This window comes from Rhinoderma darwinii, chromosome 1 (genome assembly GCF_050947455.1).
Source record: "Rhinoderma darwinii isolate aRhiDar2 chromosome 1, aRhiDar2.hap1, whole genome shotgun sequence".
Lineage (NCBI taxonomy): Eukaryota > Metazoa > Chordata > Amphibia > Anura > Rhinodermatidae > Rhinoderma > Rhinoderma darwinii.
This window is the reverse complement of record NC_134687.1, coordinates 215,496,921-215,511,715: the sequence shown is the minus strand read 5'-3', so window position 1 is coordinate 215,511,715 and position 14,795 is coordinate 215,496,921. Positions and strand designations below refer to the sequence as shown.

Sequence of the window (14,795 nt, the reverse complement as noted above, 5' to 3'; positions counted from 1 at the left end):
TCTCCATGAGCGCTTCCAATGCTGCACAGGAGAGGTGGCCAAGTCGCATATTGTGCATGCTCAAGCAATGCACGTTTCCGATAGCCTAGCCAGACACACTGAAATGAATACAGGCGCATCTGGGCAAGTGCAGTACCGCAATGATGGCTGTAACCAGGGCAAGTAGGTAATGTACAAAGGAGACAAACTGAGGAATATCTCTGAAATCCTGCAGAAAAAAAAGTTTATAACTTTACATAAGGGACAAGTTTAATAGGATTCATTTGAATAAGTCTGAAAATTGATCCTTTACTTTAGTCAAGGCTATGTTATAAACAGAAGCCATAACGCTAGTGTGGTGAAAACTTTTTCATTTCCTGGAATATAAAGCGTCTTTTAAAATGTCTTTTTAGAGATTTTCCTGTTAATATCATTGGGGGACACTGCAATATGGGTATAAGCTCTTGCCACTGGGGGGCTGACACTAAGTAGGAAAAAAAGAGTGTTGGTTCCTTCCCACAGACACTAAGCAAGTTATTTTTAACCTGAAGTGTCCGTACGAGACAGACACAATCTGCTTTACGTTTTTAATTTAGTTTTATTTCCCTCCCTCTAGGTTTAGGCTGGATTATCATTCTAATCAACAGCCTAGTAAACAACCTGATGGTGTCAGTAAACTACGCAGAATCCTGCACTGCACTTCCTCTTACCCGAAGACGCCAGAGAGTGTATGGATATACATATACCTCCACCCCCCCCCCCCTCTCTCCCGCCGCTTCTAAAAAGGCTCTCACCGGCTCAAACGTCTGAATGAGCTTATCTCTGACTTCCCTCCTGCCTCAGAATTGTCCTCGACGCCAGCAGCCTTCCCAACGTTCCCTACTTCAAGTCTAAGCACTACTGGCAGGGCCGTCCAAGGGCCCAGAATACATCTACTGCCTGAAGGTGTCTCCCATTTGAGCCTTTTCTTCAGGTGGGGGGACGTCCTCTTTCCTTCCAGGAGATGTGGCTGGCTCAAGTGGATGATGAATGGGTTCAAGAGGTGGTGGTAGGATACAAAATAGAGTTTCTGAACCTTCCCTAAGTCTGTTCTTTCTCTCCACTCCAACTCGAGCCTCCAAGCACACGCTTCTTTTCAGGCTGTTCACTCTCTTCATCAAGAGCTGATCGTCCCTCCAATCTCTTCACGGTTCCCAAAAAGGACGAGTTGGTCAGGGCCATTCTTGAACTGCTTTGCACGTGCTTCACAGTTCTGGAGTCCCTGCAGTCTATGATGGCCTCTTTGGGACAAGGCGAGTACCTTCCTCCATTGTCAGCCAGGATTCTTGCCTCCACATCCCTTTCACAGGAGCTCACCAGCATTTCCTCCGGTTCGTGGTCGCTTCTCAACATTTCCAGTTTGTTGCCCTTAAATTTGGGCTCAATACTGCTCCCACGGTCTTCTCCAAGGTTCTGATGACTATCATGGCTCTGACTCTGTGCCAGGGGAGTGGATGACCTCTAGGTAAATGCCTCAGAATCACCCCGGACACCTTGAATGGTTTCAGCTGGATCATCAATGAGGAGAACTAGTCTATGGTGCCAACTCCTCGCATGGAATTCCTGGGCATGATTTTCGACTCCCAGCGGATAAGAACCATGCCGGCGTGGCTCTCGTTTGCCAAGGGGATTCGGTTCCTATTCGCTTCTGTGTGTGGTTGCTGGGCAAGATTGTTTCAGCCTTCGAGGCCATTCCCTATGCTCAATTACACACAAGGTCTCTCCAGAGAACAATCCTCGCACGCTAGAACAAAAATACCAGTATTCAATGTACAAGCCGATTCTCCTACCCTCACGAGTTATTCTGGTGGGAGACGTCCCTAGCCATTTTGCAAGGGTCGGTCCTTTCGGCTTCTCTGACTTTGGGGCTATATTTGGCCTCACGATTTAGGGCACATTGCCCAGGAATGAAGCACTGCTGCAGATTAACTTATGGAATTGAGGGCCATATTCCTAGCGCTCTGTCATTGGACACCATCTCCAGAGTTCTTTGGTCGGAGTTCAAACTGGCAACTCAAATGCAGTTGCCTATCTAAAGCAATTTGACAGGCATCAGGAGCAAGGTGCCCATGTGGGAGTCCTCTCAGATTCTCCACAGAGTGGAAAGTACCGTCGGGAGAGGCTGGATCCTGGAAAGTAGTTGCTTCATCTGGACATTGTCACCAAAATGACCAAAGATGTGGCACTCCAGATTATTTTTTTTCAGGTCTCGACTTACACACAAGGTGCCAGGGCTCTTGAAGTCGACACTCTAGTGACTCCTTGGGACAGTTTCTCCCTCCTCTACCGCTTCTGCACAGAGCGCTCAAGGCGCAGGGGGTTTCGGCCATCCTGGTGGCTCCATCGCCGGACATGTTACGCTGACCTAGTCAACCTGCTTGCAGACACTTTTTGGCGACTTTGGCTGCGGCACAACCTCCTTTCCCAAGGTCCGCTATTCCACCCTTCTTTACCTCAGCTTCGTGTAATGGTGTGGCTGACTGTCTGTGAGCAACATAATTTCCATCCTTTGTTGTGCTCCACCCCAAAGACACTGACTTTCTTACATTCTGGTCTGGAGCAGGGTTTGGGCCTGGCTTCCCTGAAGGGCCAGATTTCTGCTCTCTATCCTGTTTCATCATACGCTAGCGTTTCGTTTTCAGGTGAAGACCTTCTTGCAGAGGGTAGTGCATGCCGTCCATCTTATTGGTCATCCCTTTAAACCCTGGGATCTTAACCTGGTTCTGGGAGCCCTCCAGGTTTCACCCTTTGAGCCATTGCGAGACCTTCACTGTGTTTTCTTTCCTGGAACGTTGGCTTTCTGGTGGCATTTACTTCCATAAGACTGGATTCGGAATTGGCGGCGCTATCCTGTAGGTCTTTCTTCTTGGTGATCCACAAGGATAAGGTGGTGTTCTGACACTTCCCATCCTTTCTCCCAAAGGTGGTCTCTGCATTTTACATTAATGACCACGTTGTCATCCCTTCCTTCTCTCCCCCTCATCTCCAGGAGCGTGCACTTCATTGCATTGACGCAGATCCCACGCTCTTGAACATTGTCCTGCTGGACTTTGGTTATGTTGTTCTCCCAGGACCCTGGATGCGCTGTTTTGTTTTCTTCTCCTACTGTTTTTAGTAGAAACTAATTAGCTCCGCGTTTGTGGGAAGAGTATGGCCTGCCTGGACGGAGCCAAAACTTTTTAATACCTAGTGTTAGCCTCTTAGTGGCAAGGGCCTATACCCATGGTGCTGTGTCTCCCGCTTAATTCAAATAAAAGGGCATTTTACGATGAGTACAAAAAATACACTTCTTTTTGTATTGAGTCTCCAACAGGCCATCATTCTACATGTAATGAAAATATTATTTTTTTTCACTTCTCTAGCTAACTTGTGAGAAGGTCCTGGAGATAATTAATTTTATTGTTCCCCCACCACAAGAAGTTTCCAAGACTAAAGAAGAGCAATCCAAAGTTAAACCTAAATTTAGAAAAGGTATGTGTGTATAGTTTTATCGTTTCAAAAAGAATACACCTGCTTTAACCCCTTCCCGCCGCAGCCCTTTTTCAGATTTTCATTTTCGTTTTTTCCTCCCCACTTTCCAAAAGCCATAACTTTTTTTTTTTTTTTCTGTCGATATAATCCTATGAGGGCTTGATTTTTGCGGGATGAGTTGTAGTTTTTCATAGCACCATTTATTGTGCCATACAATGTACTAGGAAACGGGAAAAAAATTATTTGTGGGGTAGAAAATGGAAAAAAAAACAGTGATTCCTCCATTTGTTTTTTGCTCGTCGTTTAACAACATGTTAACTTTATTCTGCTGGTCAATACGATTACGGCAATACCAAAAATATATAGTTTTTTTCTATATTTTACTACTTTTACAAGTAAAAACCTAAGTTAAAAAATAACATTTATTTTGTCGCCAAATTCGATTAAGTGGTATGAGGGCTTATTTTTTGAGGGATAAACTAGTTTTTAATGATACCATTTTGAGGTACATGCGGAAATTTTGATTACTTTTTATTTAGTTTTTGTGGGAGATTAGGTGACCAAAAAATAGAGATTCTGGCGTTTACAATTTTTTTTTTTTACGGCGTTCACCGTGCAGGTTAAATAATGATATATTGTAATGGTTCAGACTTTTACGGATGCGGAGATACCATTTATGTTTCTTTTTTTACTATGCTCTAGAAGGGAAAAGGGTTTTTTTTTGAACTTTTGTAATTTTTTTTTTTTTTACATAAACAACAACTTTTATTTTACAAATTTTTCCTTTTTTTTTTATTTTTTTTTATTAGTCCCCTTAGTGGACTTCAACCACCGATCGTTAGATCGCTTGCATGATATACTGCAATACTAATGTATTGCAGTACATCGTGATTCTGACAGGCTTCTATTAAGCCCTGGGGCCTAATAGGCGCACAAAGATGGCGGACCTGGGGGCCTTCATTAGGCCCCCAGGCAGCCATAGCAACCATTGCCCCCCCCCCCTGCGCGATTGCGTTGTGGGGGCGCGATGAGCTGTACCTCTTTCTAACGATTCTAAATTCTGCCGTCGCTATTGACCACAGCATTTAACAAGTTAAATGAGTGGGAGTGTGACCTCGCTCGTTACGCTGAAGTTTTGGCTGTAACATACAGCAGACACCAGCATTGTATGGAGCGGGTTCACTCCGTGAGCCCGTGCCATACTTCCCCCTACCCGACGTTGGCATATGGATACGTCAAATGTCGGGAAGGGGTTAAAGGATAACTAAACTTTCAAAACACTTCTGACATGCCCGTGACATGTCAGAAGTTTTGATCGGTGGGGGTCTGAGCAGTGAGACCCCCACCGATCGATAAAATTAAGCTGCAGAAGCGCTCTGGTAAGCGCTGAGCCTATTCGTTTCTGATCGTCTTTTTTCGGCAGGCCGAGCAATTGGTGTCCGGGCTTAATAGAAAGTCTATGAGCCCGTAAACCAACTGCTTGGCTTTCCGAGCTCTTCTGCCACTTCGTTTTAGCAATCGGTGGGGGTCTCAATGCTTGCACCCCCACCAATCAAAATTTCTTACATGTCACTATGACATGTCAGATGTTTTTTTGAAAGTCTAGTTGCCCTTTTAATATTCAATGCGTGGCTTTGTTCACGTTGACGCGTGTTGTTTGTTTTTTTTATTCTGTTCCGCCATTAATTCCACCTATATGAATTTTTTTTTATTTCTTTTTTTAGTCAATGGGATCCTATAGGATGCATTATGCTTCTTTTACGATCGTTAAGAATTCACTAAAAACCTGGAGTATTCTGAGCAGTGACCTTGTCAATTTAAAGAAAATTCCACCTTTAAAAGAAATAGCATAATAGCATTATTAGCTTTTTTGTATCCTGCTAGTTCTTTATGTAACCTTCCCTCACTGCTGATATGCAGGACTCGAGTAAAAGTTCAGGATCTTGTCCTCGCATACAAAGCAGACAAGCCTTCTATTTCTCCCTGCGGGAATAGTGCTGTAGGCGTTCTGACAGGTGGCGCTTCTACTAATGTGATCTGGACACAAGTTCCTCATGCTACTTCTACTAAAATTGACTGATTCAGAGGAGACCTAGGCCTTTCAGACTTGCCGGGGTTTTCCTTTTGGACTTTTAACCCTTTTGATGATTGCAACTACAGAAAGGACAAGAAATTGATATTTCATTTGACCTGTTTTTGAAGTAAATATTTATATTTTAGGCTCCGATCTGAAGCTTATGCCTTGCACTAGTAAATGTGTAATGCCTTATTGTCTTCAGCTGTTATTGGCAAGTATAAAGGTAAGACGTAACTTCCAATACCTTACAGTATTTTACATGTAACCTGTAACAGGGTTTGTCTTGCTTGGAAAATCCATTTTCAAATTTTCTTAAGGAATTCTGAGTTACTTGAGTAGTCCCCTGTTCAGGACCCCATCCTATTAACCAGAACAAAACCGCTGCAAAGATCGTCCCTCTTCATCTGAAGGACCAATATTCACATTCATTTCAATGGTCACTGTGTAATGTTTCATTTGCCCTGTGGTGGTGCTGCAGGTAAATGGAACGCTTGCTGCCAAGTTACCTCACAGATTACAGCTGATCGCTGGGACTCCAAGCAGCAAACAACCTGTGAACGGTTTGTCAGGGAACCCTTTTGACAAAAAGGTATTGTCCAAAAGTGGACAACCCCTTTAATTATATGAAGCCTAAAGAATAGTATAAAGGAAATAATGGAGTTATAGTTTTGTTTTCCAACATACACTTACCGATCAGGAATAAATCCCTTAATATACTGAAAAGGGGTATTACCTGAAGGGGTTTTCTGTTTTTCTGCTCTCCGATCAAATAAAGTGAGCTGCGGAGTGGGAAAGACAAACTGTTGCATAACAACATTCCAAAAGATTCTGTTGCAGTTGAAACATTATTTTTGCTAAGTATAATAGAGACGGAGCCAGTAGAGAATCATACTTTTTATGTGCCACTTCTTTTATAACCTACATAAATACGTGACGTGATGGCTAATGCTTGCCTTTTTCTTTAGCTCAGAGCCCTCTCTGATAATAGAGATGATATGGCTCTTGGTCATCTGATTGTGTTACTGCAGCAAGACTGGCCCAGAGGAGAGAACCTGTTCTTAAAAGCTATAGGAAGGATTTGTCAACAGGGAAACTTCCAATATGAAAACTTTTTCAACTACATAACAAGTATGTTTGTTTATTATTTTCTCATGTCTGTTAATATATTGGTGTGATCAGGACATAGACATAATGATTTTGCAAATGATTTGACGGTAAATGATAAACATGAAAATCTTTATCTGTGGTATGAAACCTGGTAGAACGAGTAGATCAATCTCACTACTAAAAAAATCATAAGGACTGCTGTTGAAATACTCGCTGTGGCTGTATATTAACCCCTACCCGCACGAGTAAATAACTATACGTCGTCGCAGGAGGTTACTTCCCGCACGAGGACGTATAGATACTGAGTTGTTTCCCGTGCACACTGTCGGCGACAGTGTGAACCGGGAGGTCAGCTGTCGCCGACAGCTGACACTCCACTCCACTCTTGTTGGCCAGCGGTCCTTTACTGCTGATTTCGGTGAATTAACTCCTTAAATTCAGCGATCGGTTGCCACCGCCTAATTTTAGAGGTTTCTAGCATAATTGCAGACCCCGGTTCGAAGTCGCGGGGTTTGCCGAGAGTTAGCATGGCAAACGGAAGCCAAACAATGGCCTCCGTGTCTGCCATGGACGGAAGCCCATCAGGACCAACCTTGGGCTGGTCCTGATAGGCTTCCTGTCAGAGTGATAGGAAGTCACTGTGTCGTTCCGATGCACACTGTCGGCGACAAGGTGTGCATCGGGACCTGGGAGATCAGCTGTCCCCGACAGCTGACACTCCAGTGTTGCCGATCAGTGGCTCATCTCCGCTGATTTAGGCAATTAACCCGTTAAATGCGGTGCTCGGTTGCGACCGCCACATTTAGGGGGTTTGTAACATCAGCAGCCCCTATGCAATTGTGGGGGTTGCTGATGCTTCTGCTGGCTTCCGGATGCCAGGCAACGGCCTCCGGGTCTGCCATGTATGGAAGCGTATGAGGACCAGTCACTGGCTGGTACTCGTAGACTTACTGTCAGAGTGACTGTGACAGTCACGCTGACAGTTGGAATACATTACACTACCTAGATAGTGTAATGTATTCTAGCAGCGATCAGAGCTGCAGGTAAAAAAAAAAGTGTAAAAAGTTAATAAAATTGTCAAAATAAAAGTTTTTGTTTTCCTATAAGTCAATTATTATAGGGAAAAAATGAAACCGTTAAAAAAAAAAAAAAAAAAGTACACATATTTGGTATCACCGTGTTCGTAACGGCCCAAACTATGAAACTATAGTGTTAATTTTTCCGCACGGTGAACGCCGCAAACAAAATAAACGGAAAACTATGTCAGCATCGCTATTTTTTGGTCACCACCCCTCCCAAGATAGAGAATAAAAAGTGATCAAAAAGTCACATTTACCCCAAAATAGTACCAATAAAAACTACAACTCGTCCCGAAAAAAACAAGACCTCCCACAGCTTTTTTGACGAAAAAATAAGTTACGGCTCAGAATAGCGTGTCTCAGAAAATAAATTATTTTATAGAAACGTAATTTTATTGTGAAAACGCTGCAAAACTTTAAAAAAACTATATACATATGGTATCGCTGTAATCGTACCGACCAGCAGAATAAGGTAAAATTTAATTTATTGCGCACGGTGAACGCTGTAATAAATAAAGAATAAAAATGCCAAAATCACTGTTCTTTGGTCACCTTAGCTCTAAAAAAAAGATGTCATAAAAAATGATCAGGAAGATGTATTTACGATAAAATTGTACCAATAAAAGCTACAGCTCGTCCCGCCACAAATAAGCACCCACAGCGCTCAATCGACCAAAAAATAAAAAAGTTCTGGATGTCAGAATGTGATGATACAAAACAATAAAAAAAATGTAACAAATAGTCTTTTCTTTGTAAAAGTAGTAAAATATAAAAAAAACTATATAAATTTGGTTTCAGCGTAATCGCACTGAGACGCAGAATAAAACTAAAGTTGTCGTTTTTACCGCACGGTGAAAGACTTAAAAACAAAACCCCAAAAACCATGGAGGAATCAGTTTTTTCCAATTTCAGGCCGCAAATTATTTTTTTTCCGTTTCCCAGTACATTTTATGGTACTTTAAATGGTGTTAATATAAACTACAACTCTTCCCGCAAAAAATAAGCTCTCACACCGCTCTATTGATGGAAAAATAAAAAAAATGATGGCTCTTGGAAGGCGGGGAGTGAAAAACTAAAATGAAAAAGCAAAAAAGGATCAGTCCTGAAAGGGTTAATTGATTTCTAATTAAAAAAAAAACATTTATGACCACATATGGGGTATTGCCGTACTCGGGAGAAATTGCTTTACAAATGCTGGGGTGCTTTTCCTCATCACTTGTGAAAATTAAAGAAAATTCAACATTTTAGTGGGCAAAAATGTTGATATTCACTTTCACGGCCTAATTCCACTAAATTCTACAAAAAACCTGTGGGGTCAAAATGCTCACTATACCCCTAGAAAAATTCCTTGAGAGGTGTAGTTTCCAAAATAGGGTCACTTTTGGGGGGTTTCCACTGTTTTGGTCCCTCCGGGGCGTTGCAAACCCGACATGGCACTGAAAACCAATCCAGCAAAATCTGCGCTCCAAAATCCAAAAGGCGCTCCTTCCCTTCTGAGCCCTGCAGTGGGACCAAACATCAGTTTATTACCACATATGGGGTATTGCCATAATCGGGAACAATTGCTTTACAAATGTTGGGGTGCTTTTTCTCCTTTATTCCTTGTAAAAATGAAAATATTCTATGTTTCCACAGGAAAAAAAGGTGATTTTCATCTTCACAGACTAATTCCACTAAATTCTGCCAAAAAACTGTGGGGTCAAAATGCTAACTACACCCCTCAAGGCATTTTTCTAGGGGTATAGTTTCCAAAATGGGGTCACTTTTGGGGGGTTTCGACAGGTTAGGTACCACAAGACCTCTTCATACCTGACAAGGTGCCTAAAATATATTCCTAAAAAAGGAGGCCCCAAAATCCACTAGGTGCTCCTTTGCTTCTGAGGCCGGTGCTTCAGTCCATTAGGACACTAGGGCCACATGTGGGATATTTCTAAAAACTGCAGAATCTGGGCAATAAATATTGAGTTGCGTTTCTCTGGTAAAACCTTCTGTGTTACAGATTTTTTTTTATTACAAATGAATTTTGGCAAAAAAAATGCAATTTTGTAAATTTCACCTCTACATTGCTTTAATTCCTGTGAAACGCCTAAAGGGTTAAAATACTTTCTGAATGTGGTTTTGAATACTTTGAGGGGTGAAGTTTTCAAAATGGGGTGATTTATGGGGACTTTCTAATATAGAAGGCCCTCAAAGCCACTTCTGAACTGGTCCCTGAAAAAATAGCCTTTTGAAACTTTCTTGAAAATATGAGAAATTGCTGCTAAAGTTCTAAGCCTTGTAACGTCCTAGAAAAATAAAAGGACGTGAAAAAAACGAAGCAGACAAAGTAGACATATGGGGGATGTTAACTAGTAACTATTTTGTGTGGTATTACTATCTGTTTTACAAGCAAATGCATTTAAATTTAGAAAAATGCAAATTTTTGCAAAAATTTGAGGTTTTTCACAAATATTGAATTTATCGACCATAAAGTACAATATGTCACGAGAAAACAATCTCCGAATTGCTTGGATAGATAAAAGCGTTCCGGAGTTATTACCACATAAAGTGACACATGTCAGATTTTAAAAAATCATCTGTGTCCACAAGGCCAAAACAGGCTCAGTCCTAAAGGGGTTAAAAGTGCAACTATGAACATTATTATTATTGGTCTTTTAGGTCTGAATTCTGTGCTGTTTAATTTCATAATATATCTCTATAGGATTACCAACTCCGTAATAAATTGGTATGCAGCGAGTCAGGGTTAGGCAACCTTGAAGAGGTGGAGATGTATTGTTGTAACTTGGGGAGGGTCTTGAGATCTATTGGTACCAAGTTGCGATAGGGATATGAAAGTTTCCCCAGGTTGCTGTGTGAAGGTACGGGCAACTGGAAAGTTTGTTTGAACACTGTTCTTATAAGATGCTTACTCTTACTTTGTTTTTTTTTTTTTTTTTGGAAAGTTAGAAGCACTTCTCCAGTCCACACCACTGTTGTTCCCGAAATTTTAATTATTTTGAGTAAAATCTTCCACACGCCATCTGAAAACTTCTTCCCACAAACTTCGCTGACCACCAATATAATTTCGGCACCGGAGCAGTCCATTAAAGTTATACTGTGAAGGCTTCCCTCCCATCCCCGCTTTTTCATAGATTCTATGGAGCCAGGTGATGGGCGCTGACGCACTAATTTGGCCCCATTCATCATAATGTAATTATGTGGCCATATTTGTCTCCATAGAATCTATGAAAATCTATTAATGCTATTCAACAGATTCTATGGAGCTGGTTGATGCGCACCGACATTAGAGCGGGGGAGCCCGCCCCCCTCTAGTCAGTGCCTTGAGACATACAAGTACGTATGCATCACCAGGCTCCCTGGTAACCGGTAAGCCGGACACTGTGGTTTAGTCAGTACTGATTGAACTTCTTTGCGATCTGTGCTGTACCATGCTAACAGAATGAAGTAGAAGAGGCAGCGTTTAAGCTTTGCCCCCTAGGCGTCTGTAGACCGCATGCTCTGCCCCTCCTTTGAAATCAGTAGATGGCGCAGAACATACTGTTTAGCAGAGCCTTGAAGACCATGTCCACTCTGTCCCCTCTACTACATTATGTGAGTGGTGTTCAACACAGACACTGGAAATTCTATTTAGCGATTTCTGGTGAAGTGGTAGATCAAATGGTTACTTACGAACTGTCAAGGATCTATTAAACCTAAAGCTATTCTATCAATACGCTCGTAGTTTTATAATTAAATTCCATTCGGTCCCATATATCTTTCTATCGTGAATGTCCTGTTTTATGTATTGGCTTCTTACATGTACTATGTTTTTTGTCTGCAGACATTGACATGCTTGAAGAGTTTGCTTATTTACGTACCCAAGAAGGGGGGAAGATTCACTTGGAATTGATCCCCAATCAAGGAGTGCTGCTCAAGTGAGTGTCTATTGTTACCGCTCTCTGTTGCTTCGCATATTCTGCTGCACACATAGTTACACATACGGTGTGGCGGATTGACCATCTACATTTTCTTAAACCAGTATATCAAATACGAAGGAAATTGGATGCATTTGCTACAAATTTGCCAAAGTGGATATGTAAGTGGATTACATATCTACTTTGAAGCTTTTACTTGGCAGAATGTCTTGCCACTCTTCTGTGGTACTTTATAGGATGTCACGACTAGAATGCCACTTGTCAGAGTCTAGATCCACAACGCTTTCTAGACCGGATCACGAAACAAAATGTATTGGATAGCGATAGTAGTAACATGGCCTTCTAGCTACACTATCTGCTATTAGTCTTGTTTGTTATTGTACCTTTTCACTGTAGTGTTGTGCAGCGGAGGGTAAGTTATTACTGTTTGCTGTTTTTGAAGGAGCTCTAGCACTACCCTGGGGTTGCTGCAGCAGGAATTCATGCCTGTCCTACAGGCCAGCATAGCAACCAGTGACAGGTACCAAGTCCACAAAGCCTGCTCATGATGTGCTTTGTCTGTCAACATTTTTTCACAGCCCCATAGTTTTTGATGTTTGATGTGCAATAATTTGCCCATGTATTCTTTTTCTTTTAGTTTCTTCTTCATTTGCGTGTAAAGTTGTGACATTCAGCATTTTTTCCATGAGTGACTGGTGTTTGTTGTGAGCTGGCCACACTTCTACATCACACAAGACCATGATGAGTTGCCCATTATACTCTCCGTAGAACAGTCTTTGTGCATGCAAAAGTGAAAGGTTTAGGTTTCCCTGTGGCAGATTGATATATTTTTTTTCTCCCCCCTATCTTGTGGGAATACTTGCCAGATGCTACGTAGCTCTGCCCAAAGGGCGGTGTTCTGTGGAAAGCCCCCATAATTAGCTAATGGGACAACCACTTTATCAACAAACTACAGGTTGCCCATTGAAATAAAACAGTAGCCATTATTTTCAATAAGACCCTTTTTATCTTGTGTTTACAGTTTCACTGGATTTTGTGCTTGGCTTGAGCTTATAGAAGAGGGCCCAAGCGGGGTTTTCCCATTCCATTATCTAAACATGCCCAATAGGGCGTTTAAAAGGGACTGTCTGTTATAGTTAAGGCCTAGTTAAAGTATGTAACAGAAAGGTATGTTTTAAATGAGGTCATCTATCCGAAATATTCCTCCAGCTGCAAAGCCTGTGATCACAACACTAGCGTAGTGTGTGACGTCATCAGTTTGTAGCTTCTAGTGTTCTTGTGTGTTGCTGGAGCCCACCGCTTTTCAGGTGACTAGTGATGTTGGGGAAACTGATGCTCTAGAGGGGTTTGGTGTAGGACTCCGCATTGTGTTGGTGCCAAGAGAACTATAGATGAGGGTTCTTCATGATTTTGATTTCATTGTGACTTTCATTAACCTTATGTTCCCTTTAAATAATATAAAAGATTCAATACATTTCGGTTGTAATTATTGATTTATGGAGTCAATCTGACTCCCTTATTAATAATTTCTTAGTTGCTGAGTGAAGGAACTCTTGTTGAGATCCAAAGTTACCACTTTTATTGTGTTAAAGTGATGGTAGAACGTATTGAATCTCCTTTTAAAGGGTTTCCTTCCCTTAACATTGAAGTCCTAACTCGGTTTGTCTGGTCACTGAGGGTCTGACTGCTGGCACCCACTCTACCAAGCATCACAGCCCATTCATGCTAGTCTTTAAAGAGAAGTGATTTGCTTCTTTCCCTGAAACATTGGCACTCCCAACCCAGTACTGGCCCAGCCTTTGTTCTAGGCATCGGAAGGGATCATAAGTTAGACCCCCGCTGATCAGACATTGATGGCATATCTTATCAATTTGACATCAATGTTAATGGTTGGAAAACCCCTGTTTATTCAGAACACAGTATGTACGTTTTTTTAAAGCAAATCTGTTTTGTGGTAGACATCATACCGTAACCCGTGGCATTACAAAAGGAGTGAAAGAAGACTTCCGGCTGGCTACGGAACGACAGGTCTCCCGCTGCACAGAAAATCTCATGGTCGTCTTGCATCACTTTTGTATTAATGAAAAGATTTTGCTATTGCAATGCTTGTCTTAACATTAAACAGTGTAAGACCTCATGCACACGACCGTAAAAACTCCCGTTATTACGGGTCGTAATTACGACCCGTAATAACGGGCTCATAGACTTCTATTGGCCACGGGTACCTTCCCGTTTTCTATGGAGCTCCCGTAATGACGGGTGGCTACATGTGTGCACCCGTCATTACGGCAGCGTTGCTAGGCGACGTCTGTAAACAGTCACTGTCCAGGGTGCTGAAAGAGTTAACTGATCGGCAGTAACTCTTTCAGCACCCTGGACAGTGAATTCCGATCAGAATATAGATCAACCTGTAAAAAAATAAATAAAAGACGTTCATACTTGCCGAGAACTTCCTGCTTCCTCCAGTCCGGTCTCCCGGCCGTTGCCTTGGTGACGCGTCCCTCTCGACATCCGGCCCGTCATCCCTGGATGACGTTTTAGCCCATGTGACCGCTGCAGCCAATCACAGGCTGCAGCGGTCACATGGACTGCCGCGTCATCCAGGGAGGTCGGGCTGGATGTGAAGAGAGGGACGCGTCACCAAGGCAACGGCCGGGTAAGTATGAATTTCTTTTACTTTTACCTCGGAAAGGGCTGACCCTTCTCTCTATCCTGCACTGATAGAGAGAAGGGGCTGCCGATTAGTGCAGTGCAATTTTGCATCGAAAACGTGCCCGTAAATACGGGTGGAATACGGGTGACACCGGAACCGTATTTACGGGCACGGATCCGTAAATACTGGTGCAAAACGGGTCGAATACGTGTGACACCGGACCCGTATTTACGGGTGGGAAAAAATACGGTCGTGTGCATGAGGCCTTAACCTTTATCTGGGACTAGTTGTGGCCAGTTAAGGTAAATAATGTTTTCTTTGTACATTGCCCCTTTGTGTATATCTACTGTGTCTCAGTGTCACTGTAAATAAATGTTCTTTGTGGATTTTTCATGCATAAATATGTATCTGATGCCATATAAATAACTAGCGGATCCAAGAAGATTGACGCTCCTCTCTGCTGAAAATGCATTAAC

At 42.3% G+C, this 14,795-nt stretch overlaps 1 protein-coding gene across 2 annotated transcripts in view; it reads left to right on the top strand.

Annotated features, from left to right (window-relative positions):
• INTS10 (integrator complex subunit 10) overlaps window positions 1–14,198 on the top strand; it is a 66,532-nt gene extending 52,334 nt beyond the window's left edge. The window contains exons 13-18 of one of the 2 annotated variants that reach the window (XM_075861533.1): window positions 3,381–3,489; window positions 5,710–5,789; window positions 6,532–6,694; window positions 11,573–11,666; window positions 12,109–12,186; window positions 13,625–14,198. In XM_075861533.1, coding sequence (XP_075717648.1) covers window positions 3,381–3,489; window positions 5,710–5,789; window positions 6,532–6,694; window positions 11,573–11,666; window positions 12,109–12,186; window positions 13,625–13,781 — 681 coding nt within the window. In that variant the 3' untranslated portion in view covers window positions 13,782–14,198. The remainder of the gene's footprint in view (window positions 1–3,380; window positions 3,490–5,709; window positions 5,790–6,531; window positions 6,695–11,572; window positions 11,667–12,108; window positions 12,187–13,624) is intronic. The other variant, XM_075861542.1, reaches the window with a different exon arrangement.
• Window positions 14,199–14,795: the final 597 nt, after the last annotated feature.